Source organism: Acinonyx jubatus, chromosome B4 (assembly GCF_027475565.1).
Source record: "Acinonyx jubatus isolate Ajub_Pintada_27869175 chromosome B4, VMU_Ajub_asm_v1.0, whole genome shotgun sequence".
NCBI lineage: Eukaryota > Metazoa > Chordata > Mammalia > Carnivora > Felidae > Acinonyx > Acinonyx jubatus.
In genome coordinates, this window is record NC_069387.1 from 65,046,237 (window position 1) to 65,069,815 (window position 23,579).

Below are 23,579 nucleotides of genomic sequence, written 5' to 3' on the forward strand. Positions count from 1 at the left end.
TGTATATCATATATTATTATATTATATAACATCTATATATAATTACACTTAAATTATATATTATTTATATTTTTATATATAATTCTATATTACATAGAATCTTAAAATCTATTTCTCCACTTTTCTAACCATAATCTAGGTAGACTATGTAAATATCTGTAGTTTTGGTTTGCTTCCACTAATTTATTTACATTGAAATGTAATCAGCTGTGTTAAAATATACTTAGTCTTTATTGAGGAGTACATAATGGATAAGCATCATTAAAAAGTCTGTTATGTTTCTGGCTTCTAGTTTTACCAACGACCTCTATGATATTTTCTGGTAATATTAAAGTAGGAAAAGACACTTATTAACATTTCTATCTTATATATGGTGAACTTGAAATAGAAGAAAAAAAATCACTAGGTACTTATTCTAGGCCCTACTTGCCACGCATCTCATAGAGAATCAATCAACTAAATAAACAGAAACTGACAGTCCTGCTTTCAATGTAAGTTGTTTATTTACAAATCAGAGCTGACAGGTTCCTCACAATGAACAAAATGAGTAATTTCCATTAAATTTCTTACCTGTACAATATCCCTCTCGGCGTATTTTCCTCTGGAGGAAACTCTTACATCATCTCCATCCAATTCAACCATGGCTTGAAAATAAAATAAGACCATTTATCCAGCGCATTTCAGTCATGTACTAAAACAACACAGGTGATAGGAAATCTAGATGTATGAAGTAGCAACGCATCCTATGTCAGGGCAGAAGGCTTGTGGATCCCATCTCCTCAGTCATTTCTACCACAGAACTTGACTGAGCGCAAATGTTACAAATGAAGGAAGCTAGCCAAGACCTCATGTGACCCTTGGAAAATGGAAGAGCCAGTGTAGTATAGATATATCTCCCCATCCTAGAGGTTCTCAATTCTGGGTTATATGCTGACATGACTCATTGGGCAAGTGATGCTAATCCATTCAACTTTTGTCTTCTTTCTAATTTAAGAAACTTGACAGTAATCACAGAATTACCAGGAACAATTTGAACTCTATTCCCATTGAAACCACAACAAATCCACTGTATGTTAACTAACTTGGATTTAAATTTAAAAAAAGAAAGAAACTACAAAACTGTATATCCAATATATTGCCCAATTTCTACCTTATTAATGGATTTTAAAACAAAGAGGCATTTGCTCTACCTTATATTGATTGAATAAAGTGTGATTATTCTGAAGTATGATTTTTTTTGTTAGTTAAGAAATAATTTCAACATTACATAGATCAGCTCAGCTGGTATTTGTAAATGCTGTGATATAATAGAACAGCTGGTAATAAAGTAAAGTAATGCTGCAATTAAGAACATTTTCCAGAGTTTATTAAGTTTTCAGTGAGAATTCTCTAAATAATTAATTACATGAGGAATGCTAATTTGTGTTTAAAAGTATAATTCTATTACTGATAATTCATTTCGTATACACATGACATTCACCAGACTCCAGTGACCACTTGCAATTTGTTTGCCTCTTCACCCTCCAAAAACTACAGCTCAGCCAGAACCTTTTCATATTTTCTTCAGTGTTTGGATAATGCATCTGGGTTAAAAACACTGTTTTAAATTATACTTTTATATACATGTTCATGAGTCAGTATCTGGGCTGAAACATTGTTACTGCACATAATTGATAGAGAGCTACCACTCTATAATTTGATTAGATATACAATACATGTCATAATTTAGTAAAATGTGTATACTATAATTAATTAAAATACAAAATACCTATAAAATGTATGAGCAAAGGGAAAAAATAAGAGAGACAAAGCAAGAAACAGATTCTTTATAATAGAGAACAAGCTAATGGTTACCAAATGGGAGGTGGGTGGAGGGATGGGTGAAATAGGTGATGGGGATTAAGGACTGCACCTGTTGTGATGAACACTGAGTGATGTATGGAAGTGTTAAATCACTTACTGTAGATCAGAAACTCTTATTACACTGTATGTTAACTATACTGGGATTAAAATACTACTACTGCTGCTGCTACTACTACTACTACTACTAATAATAATAATAAATTACCATACGAAAGATCTATCTTTATTCCATACTTATCAGGGATGTAAATAAGAATGTCATGATGCTCACTTTCAATGTTAATTCCTTTGTTTCGGTTTCGTTTTGTTTCAAAATTTTCATGTGACTTCTGAGACATAAATGTTCAATGATGGTGACAACCTAGCAATTGCAGGAAGTTCTCCTTTACTCTCTACTGGGAAACAAGAATTCAGTGATAATCTGGATGTCATTGTCCATGGTCCCCTACGATCTCCATCAGTCTTTGTGTTTCATTCCAATTAAGGAAATGGACAGTCATCCAGATAATAATAACATAGGAGAACATGATCCTATAAAATAACTCTCACTTTTCAGCACATCCTTTGAATTAAAAAGCTGCTGTTGCAAGAAATGGAGGTTATCTTTTTGAGAGCAAGGAGAAAAGACAGGGCATGAAAGTGGTGGAAGGGTACCATTCACCCTCTAGATTTGCATCTGGTCCACAAGGAGCCTGAGATGGTAAGCCCCACAAGTACTTCTTAGAAAAAAGGTCTATAAGAGACAGAGATGTACTTCTTTCTAGCTGTGCAAGACACAATGAAACTAGAACCCATTCTACTTCTCCCATTCTACTAAATCTGATCAAGCAGGTAGCCCGATGCTGCTTTAATTTGACTTTTTGCCTTTTAAGGATAAAGAAATCCTGCCTTGAGAAATCTTTCTTCTCAATGACGATGCTTTATGATGGAGTGACAATGCATTGGGGGAAAAACTACACAGAAAGTTTTAAATTGTTCTCATTAAAAATACAGAAATGAGAAATTTGAATACTCATTAATCTAATAGGTTATTCCCAATTCATCTAACTTCAAAGAATGGATGGCAAGATACTACCTTTCTTGCCCATGCAAATAATGTCTTTCTTGTCAAAAGTGTTTGGATGTTGGATTTAGGTAAGTTAACTGATAAAATGTGCAAGCTTTAGATTCAGATTGTGCAGGTTTTATCTCAGTCTTTCCTTATGTCAGTTTCTATGTGCAATATTTAAACTTACTCTACAGCAGATTTGGAAGTGCTGAGAGAAAGGCTCTTCTTGACAGGACAGCACAATCTGAATGGAAGTCAAAGATTTTCTATGTGAAACATGAGTATTCTGTCCTTTTCTTGTTAGCCATGGAGAGAAGAGAGGTATTTTGAGAGTAGAGAAAGAAAAATACTTTAGAAAAGCACTTGTGTCTCCTAGAGGAATAGTCTACTTTTCTAGTACTGGCCTGGAAGTTTTCCCATCCTATTGAAACTTCGGTCATGGTGAAAGCACAAGTCAGTTGTCACAGGACCTAATTCCCTGTCCCCATGTTTGCCAGAGGAAAGTATCACTCTAATACCCAGGAAGCAATTCTACTGGGAAGGCAATTTCCCTCTTTGCCTATAGTCTTCACTCTTTTTTCTACATGGAAAGAGGACTAATTGATTTATGGGATTACTAAAATGAGAAGGGACTGACTTTGAAATCTCTCTGGTTAGAAACAGGCTATCCTCGCTTTGGATGTATTTTTTCCCTGTGGTGTGCTTAATAGACCAGGCTCTACCCTTGCACAGAGGAGGCCTGAAGATAAGGCTGAGGTCATTTAATCTTGGGAGGAAAATAGTGACAAGTCTGATTTTGTGCAGAGGTTAACCCAAATTCTTCAGTTCTGCATTATTAGTAATAACGCTTATATTGTGGTCTTCGTCTGAGGGATTCCTACATATTTTTATTCAGTTTGGGAAGTCAGAGAGGGAAATGATGAATTATCATGCCTCAAACCTTAATAAATAATTCATTGAGAACAAAAGAAATGAAGAAAATAAATAGCCGTGGCAGTTGGATGAGGGAGTACCCAAATAACTGTGCCTGCTGCTCTGAAAAGAAATATATGACCAGAAATACATGCCAGGAAGGGTCAGTGGCTCTGTATTCACACATGATGTGTGCAGGCTCTTGAGGAACAAGTGAATGAGGTTAGGTCATACACCTAACCTCAGACTTCCACAGGAGTTGGGGAGACCTGGGATGCACCTAGTGAGAGGTGCATCCTTAAGGCAAATGCAAATTAGTAACCAAAGAAGGCATGAGTTATTTTACCCTAGCATTTAGTGCAGTTTGTGAATCACAGTCAATCACTGATTAATGAAGATGATCAAGTACACAAAGCATTAACAAAAAGATGTCCCTTAGCATTCCTGACTGCAGAGAGGTTGTCTCAAATTCATGCCTGACATACAATGCAAACAGATGTGAATATTCAAAGACAGAGAAAATATTAGCAGAAGCAGCAGCAGTCAGAGCTAAATGACTTTTGCTTTAGACACTGGAAGATTATAATGAAGCAAAGCATGACCAACCAAACATGGAATCGAAAGAAAGGATTTCCAGGGTCAGCAATATAACAACTTTGCCTGTGGTGCTTTACCTGAGATGGATAGATCTATACTATCCTTATGGAGGCGGCTCTGGTGGTTAAAGGAGAATCATCCCAGCAATGATGATAGTATAATCAGCCACCTATGTGCTTAAATTAACCTGTCATGTACTAAAGCTTGTTCTAAATATTCTAAAATTATTCTCATTTCCAAAGCCCCAAGCTAAATAAAGTCATTGTTAAAGTAAAAACACCTGAACCAGGTGACTGCCATGTGATCATGCAGTTGCCATCTAGCATAGTTGTCTTTGAAAGGAATTCACCAGATGACTGGGAACAAATTATCCTTAAAGAAGTTTACCCAGATGACTAGTTATAAAAACACCAGTCACTTCATTGGCATTTGAGCAAGGTCTGAGGCCAAACAGAGAACTACCCAGTAACTCAATTTAGCATAATTTTATAAAGTGTCATTAAATCTCAGATGTTCAGTTCCATTTTCATTTTACTTTGCTCTTTCATAATGCAGAACTTATACATTTATAAAGCTAATGTCTATCAACTAGCTAGTGTCTGAAAATCCATTATAGTAGCATATTATGCTTCTGTTAACATCTCTCTTCACAATCTAATGGTTTATTAATTTAGTGCTCATCCTTAAAGGTTTTTAGTGAACCCAGAGTGTGTTTTGCCTTGGGAACAACAACTCCACTTATCACTCTGTCACTCATAAAAAATATTATTTTGGGGTACAAACCATATCTAATGGAGTAGAAACCTACATGTTGAATTAATCGATACTGGAGAGATAAGGCTTAGTCAGAAGACAATCTCTTCATTTGCTCAACTGGATAGACTTCATCGTGAGATATCTACATTTACATCTCTATGTACATGGATATTATATACAGATCCACATTCATATTCACATTCTTATATACAAAAAAGAGTTAACAGAAACCTTACAGCATGATGAATCAGTAAATAAACTCCCAAGGAATACTATTGAAATTTTATTACTCACCATCAAATTCTGCTGGTCCAACACCCACTATAATTATTGACATTGGAAGTTTTGAAGCCTTCAAAGAGAATACACAATTGGTTTACAATTAAGAAGTTGACTTCTTAAGAAAAGAATTATAATTTAAAAAGAAAATAATATCCTGTTTTGATATTTTTTTCAGATGTTCACTAAAATAGGTTTGAACACATCACAATAATATGCTTGATTCTACTCATTCTTTTTGAACTAACTGTACATACACTTATTCAGTGGGACATTCTCTGGGAATGACCAGCCTTGGACAATATGAAAAATAAAAAGTATTGCACATCTGCTTTCACTTGCTATTCTCAGCCAACATCTTCTTGAATGAGGGTATCTCTGGGCATTTTATTCATGTTTTCTCTCCCACAAAAAAATCTTTTAGTTGCTGTAAGGGAAAAATAGTACTATATTTGTGAAAGAATAGTACCCTACTCTATCCCACTTATACCCAAAGTTAGGGAAAGCAATTTTCATTGTAAATGAGTGAATACAGATGATAATTACAGAAAGTTAGTATTAGAATGATTAATTTATGTATTAAATATCCATGGGATTGTGATATTGAATATTTGATTCAAAAATATTTGCATATTTTCCCATCATATGTATCACTTAAACAATGTAATCATTTTAAAGAATTTAATGGTCAGAATGTGAGATCCAGCAATAGAGAAAAGGAACACTGTACCAACCACATCTTCAGCATGAAGATCATCAAATTATGAATAATTGGTCCTCAATACATCATGTCTTATTAGTTTAAGCCCAAATTATTAAATTCCTATTTTCAAGTGCACACGAATGCCACGGCCAGAACATAAAGGAAATCAAGGTGAATTCAACCCAAGTAATTCTAGTTAAAAAATAACAAATAAATGTGTAAGCCTTACTTCAACTGCTGTTTATGTATGTTTTTTTCAGTAAATGTCTATAATTTTCCCCCCATATGATCCTCCACCAAACAGCTAATTATATGTTCCCTATGTTATTAATAATTATGAGCTATGATATGCAAAGCACTCATGAAACCCATTTTCACTAAATGTCAACTTTGTGCCAAATATGTCTAAGCTTGGACATGGAAAGGTGAGATATAATTCTATAGAATATAGTCTAGGAGCATGTGGGCAGCTCAGTCAGTTGAGCGTCCAGCTTCAGCTCAGGTCATGATTTCACGGTTCATGGGTTCAACCCTACATTGGGCTTTGCTCTGACAGTGTGGAGCCTGCTTTGGATTCTCTCTCTCTCTCTCTCTCTCTCTCTCTCTCTCTCTCTCTCTCTCTCCCCCTCTCCCTCTCCCTCTCCCTCTCCCTCTCCCTCCCTCCCTCCCCAATTCATGCCATATCTCAAAAAAAGTCTATAAATATAGATTTTATAGATTATAATCTAATAAAAAGACGAATAATCATAAAAATAAATAATTAGGAATTATACAAGGATGGTTTTTGAATAAAGTCCAGTCCCTTCCAGTTATATAGAAATAAGAATGTCAGTACAGTGCTCCTATAATTGAAATGTAAGTATTAAGAAATACTTTGTACAAATTGTAAGATTGTGTACAAGTACATCCAACTAGTAGAGGTAAGCACACTCATGCACATGAAGGTGATGGTATCATCTTATTTTTTTTTATTATTCTGGGAGGAAAATAATTTTGTTATAACACGGTTATCCATACTGCTTAGGTTAGTCTTTATGAACTAATGGTACATATACATTTGAGTTTTCTGGATAAGGTTAAGAATGCAATCAGTTGCAAAAGCATGAGCATTTTGTTTCACTATTAAGTCAACTAACATTAACTCTTTCAACATAGGTTGAAAGCACCCTGCTGTCACTTAGCCAGCTCAAGACTGAACGATCCCTACTCACATTGACTATGGACTCCTTGGTTTGAGCCATATCCGAGATAACACCATCTGTCACAATCAGGAGCACAAAATACTGGGAACCATCTTTTACAGAAGAAGCATACCTAGAGCAATAAAAAGATAAAGAATACCACAGAAAATAAAACAGCTCCTTTGTATGTGATGGTTGCTAAATATAATCGCGATAGTCAACAAACCTTTAATCTCAAGAAAGTATTTAAACTTGTATTAGGAATCTATATCATGCAAGCTCTCAATACATTTTTCTGAAATAGCATGCTAGAACACAGCAACATTACTTCATGCCAGCACACAGAAAAGTCTGCCTGCCTTGGAAATTCACTCACTAATAAAAGGTGAGATGGATGAGGGTATGTTTAGCACAAAGGAATGGATATAGCTTTCAGAAACAGATACCCTGGCTAAGCAACATATTATGTGTATGATCTTCAGTAAATTACTTGATCTATCTAAACTTTATTTCTTTACCTTTAAAATCAAGATTGCACACCTCTGTATTGTTAATACAGAAACTGCATGCATGCTACCTAATATATAATACAGTTTAATAAATGGTATGATTGTTATAAAGACAATAATCATAAATGCTTTTTGTTTCGGACTAGAAACAGGTAATGATTATACAACATAGTGAATGTGCTGAATATCATCTAACTGTAAACTTCAAAAGTTACTTTTATGTTATGTGAATTTCACTTAAGAAATGCAACAGAAGAAATGCTTTTTGACACATCCATAGTTCAAGTTTTTCTTTTTAATTTTTTTAATGTTTATTTATTTTTGAGAGCGAGAGAGAGCATGAAAGGGACAAGGGCAGAGAGGGAGGGAGACACAGAATCTGAAGCAGGCTCCAGCCTCTGAGCTGTCAGCACAGAGCCCAACATGGGGCTTGAACTCGTGAACCACAAGATCATGACCTGAGTGGAAGTCAGATGCTTAATGGACTGAGACACCCAGGTGGCCCCATAATTCAAGTTCTTAATATGTGTTAAATTGATGAAAGATGGGGAAAAGAATACCAAACAAAGACAAAAATTAGGTATGTATTAAGAATATATTCTAGGGGCGCCTGGATGGCTCAGTCAGTTAAATGTCTGACTTCTACTTAGGTCATGATCTCACAGTTTGTGGGTTCAACCCCTGTGTTGGGCTGTGTGCTGGCACCTCAGGGCTGGAGCCTGCTTTGGATTCTGTGTCTTTCTCTGTCCCTCCTCCGCTCACGCTCTGTCTCTCTCTCAAAATAAATAAATAAACACTAAAATTTTTTTAAAAAATGAGTATATTCTAGTTCTTGAAGTTTATCAGAGTTCTCACCAAGTAATACTCAGTAATTTAGAGGTGAATTTTATGCATGTTATGTTTTATTATACCTCTTTTTTCCATTGTGTTCTACTTTTTGGGTATCTAGATTATATTCTCAACAAGAATACCTTTTTTTTTTTAAGACAATGCTTTTATTTTTTTTTTAAGTTAATTTACTTATTGAGAGAGAGAGAGAGAGAGAGAGAGAGAGAGAGAGAATATTCCAAGCAGGCTCTGTACTGCTAGTGCAGAGCCTGACATGGGGCCCGAACTCACCAACTGTGAAATCCTGACCTGAGTGGAAATCAAGAGTTGGACGCTCAACCGACTAAGCCACCCAGGTGCCCCTCAACAAGAATAACTTTTATGATTTTTAGAATATAATTAGTAGGCAGGTCATATCTAGTAACAAGCAAGCATTATGGTACTCTTAGGAGATAAACAGTAAGTGAGAAGACTTTGGTTGACTTCTGTAAAACTCATTGAATATTTATGTATCATAGAATCACAGAAAGATAGTATCACAGAGAAACTGGGTTCAAGAAAACATCTACTTTTTACCAATAAAATTCCTTCATAACCTGAAGTACCCAAAGGAATCAAATTTGAGCAGATCAGGGACAGACGAATCACATATGTCAGGGCAAAACTTATTTCTTGGAGAGCAGAATTAACAACGATATGGACAAGAAAAATATTTACAACTTTTCCGTAGACTAGAGAAACTCATAATTGCTCATGCAGCTAACAAAATGGTAATTTCATAGACTGATCAAGAGAATACAGTAAGTGTCATGTTCACACCCTATAAAAATAGCATTGAACTGGTTCCACAATGTATAGTCAAAATTATTCCCACAATATTGAACAAATGATCTTCTCCATTAAGGAATTTATAAGTTTGATGGTTACACAATCAATGAAAAACAGTCAAAACCAGATCTGAGACTATTCTATTTAATGCTTAGCTTTTTTTCTTACTAAAAGAAGTCAGGTAATCTCTGTCAGGTATTCATTTTTAATTTTTAAATACCCATTATTTTTTTAAATTTTTAATGTTTATTTATTTTTGAGAGAGAGAGAGAGAGAGAGAGAGAGAGAGAGAGAGAGAATGAGCAGGGGAGGGGCAATTAGAGAGGGAGACACAGAATCTGAAGCAGGCTCCAGGTTCTGAGCTGTCAGCACAGAGCCCCACGCGGGGCTAATCCATGGACTGTGAGATGATGACCTGAGCCAAAGTCAGATTAACCTAGTGAGCCATGCAGGTGCCCCAATACCCATTATTTTTAAAAAGCATTTCTTACTATGTTTCAGAAACAGGGTTTTATATTTCATGAGATTAATGGAAGACTATAAATAGCTTCTGAGTAAAATAATGTAGCTTTTCTGCTCTTCTTACCAAATGATGCTCTTAAAATGGCAAATTTTTACCAGATTCAAAAACAATACAGAAAGTAAAATATTATGCATTTCTATAAATATCATTTCAAGTGGCTTAACTGTCTGAATTTTTTTTTTTTGGTATTTACTTTTTATTTCTCTTCCAACACTTCTGATCACCCATAAAGTCTCAGTTGTTAATATAGTTTTTCCCCCAGCTTTATTGAGGTATAATTGGTATACAAAAAAACTGCACAGAATTAAGATACATAACTTGATGAGTTTGGACATATTCATAAATTCATGTTACCATCAAAACAATCACGGTAATAAGTATACCACTTCTTAAATTTTCCTGTGTCCCCTTTGTGTGTGTGCACATGGTAAAAAAAATGTTAATACAAAATCTACCCTTTTAACAAAAATTTAAGTGCACAATATCGCATTGTTGCCCATTGGCATATCTTGGCAGTTGTGAATAATGCTACAGACACTTCTTCGAGATCCTGATTTCAGTTTTTTTTGGATGTATACTCAGAAGTGGGATTTCTGGTGGCTCTATATTTTTTGAGAAATCTCTATGTTGGTTTTTCATAGCAGCTGCACTAATTTAAGATTCCCACCAACCATGCACAAGGGTTCCAATTTCTTCACATCCTTGCCAACACTTACTATCTTTTTGACTTTTTGATAATAGCCATGCTAACAAGTGTAAAGTAATGATAGGTCACTGTGGTTTTGATTTGCATTTCCCTGATGATTAGAAACGTTGAGCATTTTGTATATACCTATTGGCCATTTGTGTGCCTTCTTTGAAGAAATGTCGGTGCCAGTCCTTTGCCCATTTCTAAAATCAGATTAGTTGTATTTTTGCTATTGAGTTGTATGAGTTCCCTATATATTTTGGAAATGAACCCCTTATCAAATATATAAGTTGCAAATATTTTCTCACACTCTGTAGGTTGTCTTTTCATTATGTTGATGGTTTCTTTTGCTGTGTAGACACTTTTTACTTTGATGTAGTCCCACTTGTCTATTTTTGCTTTTGCTGCTTGTGCTTTTGGTGTCATACCCAAGAAATCATTGCCAAGACAAAGAAATCATTGCCAAGACCAATGTCAAGGTTTTCTCTTTTATTCTAAGAGTTTTATAGTTTCATGTCTTACGTTCAATTTTCAGTTAATTTGTGTGAGTGGTAGTAAAATGATCCAATTTCATTCTTTTTCATGTGTATATCCAGTTTTCCCAACACCAATTATTGAAGAGAGAATTCTTTCCTCATTTTGTATTCTTGGCACTTTTGGCAAAAACCTGCAGGTTTTTGTCTGGGCATCTCTATTCTATTCTATTGGTATAGATGCTTATTTTTTTTATATCAGTACCTTGCTGTTTTAATTATTGCACCTTTGGAATATGTTTTAAAATCAGACTGTGATGCTTGCCTCCAGCTTTGTTCTTTCTCAAGATTGCTTCAGTTATTCAAGGTCCTTTGTGGTTTCACATATATTTTAGGTTTTTTTTTTCTTTATTTCTGCAAGAAATATCATTAAGATTTGGGTAGGGATTGCACGGAATCTGTAGAACACTTTGGGTAGTATGGGCATTTACACAATATTAATTTTTCTAATCCATAAATATGGCATGTCTTTCCATCTAAATGTGTCTCCTTTAATTTTTTCATTGATGTTTCATAGTTTTCACTATAAAAGCCTTTCACTTCCTTAAGTTTATGACTAAGTATTTTATTTTACTTTTTTGGTGCTTTTATAAATGGGATTATTTTCTTAATTTCCTTTTCAGATAGTTTGTTATTTGTTTAGAAATGCAACTTTTTTACAGGTTAATTATGTACCCTTCAACTTTACTGAGTTCATCAGTAAATGGGTTTTCTTTTTGTTTTGCTTTGTTTTATTTTGCTTTGTTTTACTTCCTTCAGTCTTTAGGGTTTTCTACATGTAAGATCATGTCATCTGTAAACAGAGGTAATTTTATTTTTCCTTTATAATTTGGATGACTTTTACTTATTTTTCTTGTCCAATTGCTCTGGCTAAGACTTCCAGAGACATTTTGAATAGACGTGGAAGAATGGGCATCCTTGCTTTGTTCTATATTTTAGAGGAAAGCTTTTAGTTTTTGGTTTTTTTTTTTAATCATTAGTATGATGTTAGCTGTGACCTTTATTGTGTTGAGGTAAATTCCTTCTGTACCTAATTTGTTGATAGTTCTTATCAGGAAAGACTGTTGAATTCTATCAATGTTTTTTCACTATCTTTTGAAATGGTCATGAGATTTTGGTCCCTCATTCTGTTAATGTGTTGTATCATATTTATTGATTTGCATATGTCAAACCATCTTTGCATGCTAGAAATGCATCCTACTTGGTCATGATTATAATTCGTTGAATGTGCTCTTGTATTCAGTTTGCTAATAATCTGTTGAAGATTTTGACATCCATGTTTATCAAGGATGTTGGTTTGTAGTTTTCTTGTGGTGCCTTTGTCTGACTTTATTATCAGGGTAATGCTGGCTTCATAAAATGAACTTGGAAGTATTTGCTCTTCTATTTTTTTTTTTGTAACAGTTTAAGAAGAATTGGTATTAATTCTTCTTCTTTAAATCATTGGTAAGATATGCCTTGTAGCCACTTGGCCCTGGGCCTTTTCTTTGTTGGGAGATTTTTGATAACTGATTCATTCTCCTTATTTGTTATTGGTATGTACATCCTTTCTATTTCTCTTGATGTATTCTTGGTACATCGTATATTTCTAGGAATTTATCCATTTCTTCTAGGTTGTCCTTTGTTAAAGTACAATTGTTTATAATAATCCCTTATGATATTTTTTATTCCTGTGAAATCAGTTGTAATGTTTTCTCTTTCATTTTTTGAGTCTTGTCTCTTTCCTTTCTTAGTCTAAGGGTTGGTCAGTTTTGTTTACCTTTTCAAAAAACCAACTCTTAGTTTTGTCAATTTTTTCTATTGTTTTTCTATTCTCTATTTCATTTATTTCTGCTCTAATTATTATTATTTCTTTCCTTCTGCTAACCTGTACTTTTTCTTCTTCTTTTAGTTCCTTTTGGTGTAAAGTTAGATCCTTTAAGATTTTTCTTCTTTATTAACATGCAATGTTTATTGCTATAAACTTTCCTCTTAATAATGCCTTTACAATATTCCGTAAGTTTTGGTATATTGTTCTTTCATTTATCTCAAGATATTCCCCAATTCCTTTTGTATTTTTTTTTGACTCTGCACATTCCAGAGTATGTTGATTTCTATTCATTAATGAATCTTTCTGATTTTTTTTTCTACTGTGTTTGCAAAGGAGACTTGGAATTATTTCAATCTTCTTAAATTTATTAAGACTTGCCTGTGTCCTATAATCTATCCTAGAGAATGTGCCATGCGTGCTTGAAAAGAATATGTATTCTGGAGCTACTGAGTGGAATATTCTGTATATATCTGTTGGGTCCATTTGATCTAGAGAGGTTCTCAAGTTTGCAGTTTCCTTATTGATCATCTATCTGGATGATGTATTCATTATTAAAAGTGGGGTACTGAAGTCTTCTAATATTATTGTATTAGAGTCTATTTGTCCCTTCATACATGTCGATTTTTTGCTTAGGTGCTTTGATATTGGGTGCATACGTATTTATAATGATTATATCTTCCTGTTGAATTGATACTTTTTAAGAAAAATTTCATTTTAAGATAAATTATTTAAGATCTATAACATGATGGTTTGATATATACATAGAGAGTAAAATGATTATTACAATCACACTAATTAACATATCATCTCCTCACATAGTTCCCATATTTACTATTTTAGCAAATTTCCAGTATTCAATACAGTATTTCACCGTAGTCATCATGCAACATATTAGCTCTCTAGACTTATTCATCCTACATAATGCAACTCCAGACCCTTTGACCAATATCTCTATTTTCCCTACCTCCCCTCTCCTGCTAGCCACCATTCTACTTTCTGCTTCTATGTATTAAACTTTTTAAAACTCCACATATAAATGAGATCATGAAGTGATTTTCACTGATCATGCATTTTTCTTCCTAATTCTTGCTTATTTCACCTAGCATAACATTATGCAGGTTCATCCATGTTGTTGCAAATGGTAGACTCTCCTTTTTTAAGGCTGAATAATACTTCATGAATATGAAGTATTCCCACTATCAGAAAGTAGAGCTTTCCTATGAAATCTTCTATAAGCAGAAATGGTATAAAGTAGGAAAAAAAAAGCAACTACCATTAGCTTATATGGAACTTTTTGAGTGTTCGTTCCCAGACCTAAACAATAGTCTATCTTAGATTTTCTGACACCTTAGGACACATCTTGCTAACAGATGCACAGAATAAGTGGAGATAAAGCACAGATGCTCACAGACATGGTTCAAAGCTAAGGCACCTTGATGATGAGATGCTGAGTGTAGTTCCCAGGGAAGGGGCCTGGTGGCATCACTCTCATGCTCGTGATGCACGCTGCCTCTATGACCCCTTGCAGTAAAACAAATACTGCAATCTATTTCATAAAAGCAAAAATCTCTGGGTTTCTTCTGGTTAGTGGAAACAGATCCTAATATAGGTCTTTTATAAAATTGAAGTGGTGTGTTGTGAACTTTTGAAAACTGGAGGATACCTGTGTATATCAATCAACATATCATATAAACTGACCCTTTTATTATGTAATAACCTTCTTTGCCTCTTGTGCCAGTTTTTGACTTAAAGTCTATTTTCTCTGATAGAGGTATAGCCACCCTCCCTGCTCTCTTTCGGTTACCATGTGCATGGAGTATCTTGTTTCATCCCTTCATTTTTGGCCTATCTGTGTCCTTAGATCTAAGTTGAGTTTCTTGTAGACAGCATATAGTTGGGACTTGTTTTTTATCCATCCAGGCACTCCATGTCTTTTCATTGCTGAGTTTAATATATTTTCATTTTGGTTTTCTTTTGATTCACCAGAAACTATTTACCTAAGAGAAGGAGAGAATATATTCATACCACCAGAAGAGTTAGGAATAGAACCTGAAGCAGATATAGTAAACCTGGAATTTCTCTTTGTTGTTTATCTTAAAACTTCATAGGGATTCTGCATTTTACTTTATAATAAACATGTGCTTTTATTAATGTTTTATATTTCTTAACTTCGAATGCTGTAGAAAGATATATGAGCTTATTGTGTGGCTCTCACTACTGCCAGATGCACTAATTTGAAAATAAATTTCATTTTACATAAGAACTATTCAATCTATTTTAGTCTTTATCACCAAAAGCACCATAAATTAATCTTTTAAAACTTGCCATGATTTCTATGGCATTTGCCATATGCATTGACATATTGTTGCACTTTGCAAGTAAAGCTAAGTTTCAAACAAAATCATATTTTGTGCTACCATTTCTTCTAATTTAGCCCACTTTAAAATATAATTTGTGATAAAATAATTGAAATGCTACAGAAATGTGCTAAGTAGAAAGTAGAGGCTGATCACATCTCAATCTTCCAGAAGGTAACCCTGATATATACTCTTGCACATTCAAATTATATTTTAAAGGTATTAAAGAAGCTTGCTGCTTAAAGGAAACTGATGATGAATCCTTCTGTAAATTGCATAATTAAAACTTTTATTATTAAAAGCCTGCTAAATGTCTTTTTTCATATACAGGCAATCCATAATTTATATTTTAATATTACTGTGATAAATCTGAGAGAGAGGTTAACTTTGTCAGGGGTTTGGAATTCAAACGCATTCCACTGGAGACTTTTGTCAGGCAACTTTCTGGGATCATGTTTATAAAAGTGCATAAGTGGTTGGTTCAGATTTGTGGGATATTCTTTCAGCTTACTATTGGTTCATAGGAATAAAGAGGGCAACAAGATAAGAAACTGACTCAAGAATGTTTTATTTAGGTAGTTTACTTTTGATATATGCAATGAATTAAATTTTAATACTAATTAAATCTTACTAAGTTAAATCTTAATACGTAAATATTTCAATACAAAGTAACAGTAATTTTTATGTTACAAAGTTGTATTTTTGGCAGTGTGATGAAGTGACAGACTGTGTCCACAACCATAGGTAGTTTTGTTGCACTTTCTTTTATGTGCCTTTATCTTTGGAGCACAGATAAAAGGGCTTAAGTTTATGCAAGGCATCATAACAGTTATCTGGGATAAGATTATTCTGTTAGGAATTTTAGCTCCACCTCAAATGGCCACTCTTCCATATCCATTTTGTCATCAATAAAATAGGAATAATAACACTACTGACAGCTCATAGAGTTATTGTGAAGATTAAAACAAATATTCCACATGATGGCATTGAGCACATTGTCTGAGACAGACTATGGGTTCAAAACTGAAAATTAATTTTAGTTGATTACCTGCATCTAGATATCTAGATACAAAAATCTAGTCAGTAGTTAGAAATTGATAGATCCCTCATAGAAACTGAAATATGACAACCTCAAAACTAGTAACTGGTTAGGCACAAGAAACAGAGGACTAGTAGTTAGGAAATAATGCATATTATTCAAGTCAAGGGAAGAAAACAGTAAAATTTTCATGATAGCCTGAAAAGATAATTGATACTTTCATTGGTATATTAGTTTATTTTCAAGTTATAAGCTGGTAAAAAATACCAACAAAATATATTTCAAATAACTTAAAGTTATTGAGGTAGAATTCTAGATGAAGAGAAATTTTGATGATGTAAACAGGAATGTAAAAATAGTAATCGCCATATATCCAAGAGGGCACTGACATTAGTCAGGGGATGAATAAACTCTACTCTATTACAACCATGTCTCTATAGACACATGATTTCCTTAACATGTTTCTTCCTCCTATTGCTAGTTATTGAGAATTAAACATAGTGTTATAGACATTAGGTGTATTAATAAATTCATACATGGAAAGGATTTCTCTGATTTTAAATTTGTTTTCAGTGTACAACATAACGGTCATGCATTAGTTTTGGTAGGCATGATAGTCTTACATGTTAACTTGGTTAGGCTCTGATAGCCAGTTATCTAGTTCCCGTGAAGCTACTTTGAAGATATAGTTAATATCTACAATTGGATGACTTTAAGTAAATGAGACTATCTCAAAAATGTGGATGGGCTTCATTCAATCAGTTGAAGGCCTTAACAAAAACGGTTTTCCCAAAGGAAAAGGGATTCTGACTCAAAACTGCAAGAATATCATCCTACCTAAGTTTCCAACCTGCCAGCTTTCCCTACAAATTTCTGATTTGTCAGTGCCTACTATTGCATGAGCCAATTCTTTAAAATAAATTTCTTTATCTATATATCTATATTTGTATGTCTTATTAGTTCCGTTTCTCCTGAGGACCCTGCCTCATACAGTAGGTATCTATCACAATCACATTTTCCATGGGTCATTAAAATAGACTAAGTATTATCATTAACAGTTCCTTTAGTTTTCTATTATAAACTCGCTTATTAAAATGTAGTTATAATGCATGGTGTACAGAAAATTCAATTAAACAAATAGGTATGGATTTATCAGTAAATGCAAAGAATTGGGCTTTATGTTGGTTTATAACATATACATTATAAATTATATTATAAATATTAAATATAATTTAATTTAAATATAATTTATAACATATGGTATTTATATATATATGTGTGTATACACACACACACACACACACACACACACACATATATGTATAATTAAGTCACAATTCCTGTCTTCAGTGGAGAAAAAAATCTACATGTAACAATTGAGTGGAATCAAATTAGTGTTTTGATAAAGGTATTCATAAAATGACAATTCATAGCTCAGAAGTAATGATTCTCTATGGCTGAAGTACGGCACATTTGGGAGAATGTGGAGGGAAATGAAAGTGGATGAGTGGTGGTAGTTGGATATTAAAAGTTCTCAAATACCAAACCCAAGTGTTCAAACTTAAACTTGTCACAGGGCACCAATGGATGTTGAATGGGATTTTTACATTGTCTGAAAGGTTATTCCCTACACAACTCTATGAAAGGAAAACTGGTAAGACAGGAAATTAGAAGCAAGCGGTTGGATAACCTCAGAACATCACAAAGAACTTTCAAGTTTCACAAACATGATGCTTTGGGTGTTAACTCACAATATTGTTATTTCAATATTATCTAAAAAGTCAATAGTCTTATAAAATAGATTTAAGTTCTAAAAATGAGCATACGGTTAAAATTATTATTCTTAAAAATAATAAGAATTCTTCAAAATGTTAATAGAAAACTATCACAAATTAAGCTTTTATCAATATAGAAAACACACTTTATAAGAAGAAAAAAATCAAGCAAATAAAAAACCATTTGCTTTTTATTTTACAAAATGTATTTTTAATGACAAATACCTTAACATACAGAATTCAGTTATTCAACATTTGTTAAGTACACTTACCTCCTATATGATGGGCATGTTGAAGAACTGATGAATGCATTTCAAAGTAACAAAATACTGAGTTTTATTTAAAACAGGAGTCTCATACACTGTAACTATGGAAATTCTCATGATTTAGAAAAAAATAGTACCTTGTCTTTTAAACTGATAAATTTTTTGGATGGTGATTTTGGGTCAGACAGAAATTGTCTTTTTTTTTCAATATATGAAATTTATTGTCAAATTGGTTTCCATACAACACCCAGTGTTCATCCCAAAAGGTGCCCTCCTCAATACCCATCACCCACCCTCCCCTCCCTCCCACCCAGAAATTGTCTGTCTTAATAAAAAGTTTAAAAATTAAAGTAAACCTATTCTCAAAGATAAAGGAGTAAAGCATTTCTTATGTAGCTTCATAATAAGACATAGATACATGAGACTTCAGATTGTATTGGAAGGAAAAGAGGATTCCTCAAAAGCTGTATCTTATGTGTTTCTTATTTTCTCTCATTTAAAAAAATAATAAAGAATTATTAGATCACGGATTATTGCTGAGAATCTGATAGTTAGCTGGCATCTATCCCTATCTTTGAGAATTTCTTAAAATGCTAGACAATACATGAAAAATGGTAATAGGACAGTATAGAGCCTGCAGTTTTAAATGGTATATAGAAATGCAGCTAGAAATTGTATATCTAAAAGTTTAATTTTAATAGTAGAGATATCCAGGGTAAAAAATATAAAATTAACTAGTAAACCCTCGAGAACATTTATCATAACTAGCATGAATTCGCACAAAAGAAATCCTATCATTTTTCTATCTTTTTATAAAAGACAGTCATCTCTATAGTACTGGGTGAGAGAGAAGGAGACAACTATAATTTATTTTGTACTAATATTATTTTTTGATACTGCTTTATTTCACAAACATCAAAAAACTGGGAAATAGAGTACAGATGACACTACTCACATAGGCTAATATAATTAGCTAGGATATGTTTTTCAAATTACAGGTAATGACCCATTAGTGGATTTTGAAATCAATTTTGTGGGTCAAGACCTGTATATATATGAAAAAAAATAACAAAAAATAATAGAAATAGAAAGGGAAGGAAAGTTTCCAGACTCATTTTATGAAGCCAGCATTACTTTGATTCCCAAACCAGAGACCCAGCAAAAAAAGAGAACTACAGGCCAATATCCCTGATGAATATGGATGCAAAAATTCTCAACAAGATACTAGAAAATTGAATTTAACAGCATATAAAAAGAATTATTCACCATGATCAAGTGGGATTCACTCCTGGGCTGCAGGGCTGGTTCAATATTAGCAAATCAATCAATGTGATACATCACATTAATAAAAGAAAAGATAAGAACCATAGGATCCTGTCAATTGATGCAGAAAAAGCATTTGACAAAATTCAGCATCCTTTCTTAATAAAAATCCTCGAGAAAGTCGGGATAGAAGGAACATACTTAAACATCATAAAAGCCATTTATGAAAAGCCCACAGCTAATATGAAAAGCCCACAGCTAATATCATCCTCAATGGGGAAAAACGGAGAGCTTACCCCCTGAGATCAGGAACACGACAGGGACGTCCACTCTCACTGCTGTTGTTTAACATAGTGTTGGAAGTTCTAGCATCAGCAATCAGACAAAAGGAAATCGAAGGCATCAAAACTGGCAAAGATGAAGTCAAGCTTTCACTTTTTGCGGATGACATGATACTATACATGGAAAACCCGATAGACTCCACCAAAAGTCTACTAGAACTGATACATGAGTTCAGCAAAGTCACAGTATACAAAAGCAATGTACAGAAATCAGCTGCATTCTTATACACCAATAAATGAAGCAACAGAAAGACAAATAAAGAAACTGATCCCATTCACGATTGCACCAAGAATCATAAAATACCTCGGAATAAACCTAACCAAAGATGTAAAAGATCTGTATGTTGAAAACTATAGAAAGCTTATGAAGGAAACTGAAGAAGATACAAAGAAATGGAAAAACATTTCGTGCTCATTGATTGGAAGAATAAATATTGTTAAAATGTCAATACTACCCAAAGCAATCTACACATTCAATGCAATCCCAATCAAAATTGCACCAGCATTCTTCTCAAGGCTAGGACAAGCAATCCTAAAATCTGTATGGAACCACAAAAGACCCCAAATAGCCGAAGTAATATTGAAGAAAACCACAGCTGGAGGCATCACAATCCCAGACTTTAGCCTCTACTACAAAGCTGTAATCATCAAGACAGTATGGTATTGGCACAAAAACAGACACATACACCAATGGAATAGAATATAGACTCCAGAATTAGACCCGCCAGTGTATGGCCACTAATGTTTGACAAAGCAGGAAAGAATATCCAATGGAAAAAAGACAGTCTCTTTAACAAATGGTGCTGGGAGAACTGGACAGCAACATGCAGAAGAATGAAACTAGACCACTTTCTTACACCATTCACAAAAATACACTCAAAATGGATGAAGGACCTGATTGTGAGACAGGAAACCATCAAAACCCTAGAGGAGACAGCAGGAAAAAACCTCTCTGACCTCAGCCGCAGCAATTTCTTACTTGACACGTCTCCAAAGGCAAGGGAATTAAAAGCAAAAATGAACTACTGGGACCTCATGAAGATAAAAAGCTTCAGCACTGCAAAGGAAACAATTAACAAAACTAAAAGGCAACTGACGGACTGGGGAAAGATATTTGCAAATGACATATTGGATAAATCGCTAGTATCCAAAATTTATAAAGAACTCACCAACCTCCACACCCGAAAAACAAATAATCCAGTGAAGAAATGGGCAGAAGACATGAATAGACACTTCTCTAAAGAAGACACCCAGATGGCCACATAAAAAGATGCTCAACGTCACTCCTCATCAGGGAAATACAAATCAAAACCACACTCAGATACCACCTCAAGCTGGTCACAGTGGCTAAAATGAACAAATCAGGAGACTATAGATGCTGGAGAGGATGTGGAGAAACGGGAATCCTCTTGCACTGTTGGTGGGAATGCAAAGTGGTGCAGCCGCTCTGGAAAACAGTGTGGAGGTTCCTCAAAAAATTAAAAATAGAGCTACCCTATGACCCAGCAATAGCACTGCTAGGAATTTACCCAAGGGATACAGGAGTACTGATGCATAGGGGCACTTGTACCAAAATGTTTATAGCAACACTTTCAACAATAGTCAAATATGGAAAGAGTCTAAGTGTCCATCAACTGACTAATGGATAAAGAAGATGTGGTTTATATATACAATGGAATACTACTTTGCAATGAGAAAGAATGAAATATGGCCATTTGTAGCAACATGGATGGAACTGGAGAGTGTTATGCTAAGTGAAATAAGCCAGGCAGAGAAAGACAGATACCATATGTTTTCACTCATATGTGGATCCCGAGAAACTTAACAGAAGACCATGGGGGAGCGGAAGGGGGGAAAAAAGTTACAGAGAGGAAAGGAGGCAAACCATAAGAGACTCTAAAAAGCTGAGAACAAACTGAGGCTTGATTGGGGGGGTGGGGAGAGGGGAAAGTGGGTGATGGGCATTGAGGAAGGCACCTGTTGGGATGAGCACTGGGTGTTGTATGGAAACCAATTTGACAATAAATTATATATTAGGACACCATAGAAATAAAATAATAGGACACCATAGAAATAAAAAGGAAATATATGATAAGTATCATTCCATAAATAATCCTTTTTTTTAGTTGTTTGTGTCCAGAGTTGAGATGTAAAATTCATAACTTAAAACAGATTGTGGGTGGAAATATTTCAAAAACCTGAGCTAATATTTCAAAAACACTCAGAAAATGGTCATCAATGTATCATTGTCAACCTGAGGTGGACTTCCACAGCAGAGTTCCACTGAGGTCAGCCCCAATACAGGGGTATTTTAGTATCTTGTCTATGTCCCAGATAATGGAAAGTAGAACACATTTAAGTCACTCATGATGTCCAGTATGGAGATGATTCAGTACCAGAACCTTTAAACAGAGAACTGAGTTTTCATATCACCTTTGTGCATTGATAAAATTATCCAAATGTAGTATATTTTCACGTTCTTACTACATATTTGGAAGGACACAAAAGCTACACTTTTTAAATTTTCTAAAAATAAGGCAGTGTTTCATAGGATCTGCAACTGGGTCAAACCTTTTAGGGATTTTGAAAGTGGTGTCTAATTTATTTGTTTATACACTGATGAAGAAAATGATAAGTGTGTGTACATTTTCACATTTAAATTTTTTTCTAGAAAATGTAGTTGGAATCATAAGCAATTATATTCTGAACTCAATACTATGTACTATATACAGGTAAAGCTCTGGGAATTCTTAAAATTAGCTATTATATTAATTCAGAGTGGTTAAAATAATGTGCCCTATATTATCACTGAAAGACTTTAATTGTCTTCATGGAATTTGGTCTCTTATTACTTCTATGTTACCATGGGACGTGATATTAGATTGAATGATTTACACCATTGAGATCATAATCGATCTTGTTATTGCTCTCATGGCTGCCTTTTCAAAGAATAGAACATTTTTCTCGGTTGAACAAATACAGGTTCTGATAATAACTAAGTGTATATTTCTTCACTTGAGATTTTGCTGTGAAGTTCCTAGCAAAGTATTACGATAGCTCAGTGGAGACTCTTCCCCCTGTATCTTTTTCCTCATTTTCTTAGAGGTAAATTAGAAGAAAACACTTTTCATTTGTGGAGTCATGGTAACAATAATATAATTTCACTGCTGTCTGGGACACTGGGATAAACATCTTGTCTCCGTCCACTTACCTTGCTACATGATTAATTACAGGAGCGAAGTTGGTTGGCCCATACAGTTGTACAGATTTCAGACTCCTATAATAAGCCTCCATGACTCCTTCAATGCCATCACAGTAGGGATTTTGAGGGTTTCCATTCTGTAGAATTTACAGGCAAAAAAGAGTAAAAGTTAATAGTGTCTATAAAGATCAAATGAAAAAGAGAAAAGATATGTTGATACTCAAAGATTTTTTGGAAGCAAAGATTTTTTGGAAGCACATTTATATAATAGCAAAACA

At 34.1% G+C, this 23,579-nt stretch overlaps 1 protein-coding gene and 1 long non-coding RNA gene across 5 annotated transcripts in view; one reads left to right on the plus strand and one right to left on the minus strand.

Moving 5' to 3' along the window:
* The window catches only part of LOC128316380 (uncharacterized), a 65,266-nt gene extending 57,243 nt beyond the window's left edge, over nt 1-8,023 (plus strand). The window contains exon 3 of the long non-coding RNA XR_008300207.1: nt 7,314-8,023. This is a non-coding gene — a long non-coding RNA (uncharacterized LOC128316380). The remainder of the gene's footprint in view (nt 1-7,313) is intronic.
* The window catches only part of CPNE8 (copine 8), a 285,057-nt gene that overhangs the window by 71,996 nt on the left and 189,482 nt on the right, over nt 1-23,579 (minus strand). For 3 of the 4 annotated variants that reach the window (XM_053226117.1, XM_027035891.2, XM_053226118.1), the window contains 4 exons: nt 23,311-23,438; nt 7,370-7,472; nt 5,471-5,528; nt 571-644 (listed from right to left, as the gene is read on the minus strand). In XM_053226117.1, coding sequence (XP_053082092.1) covers nt 571-644; nt 5,471-5,528; nt 7,370-7,472; nt 23,311-23,438 — 363 coding nt within the window. Of the gene's footprint in view, nt 1-570; nt 645-5,470; nt 5,529-7,369; nt 7,473-14,804; nt 15,056-23,310; nt 23,439-23,579 lie in introns of those variants that run through there. The other variant, XM_053226119.1, reaches the window with a different exon arrangement.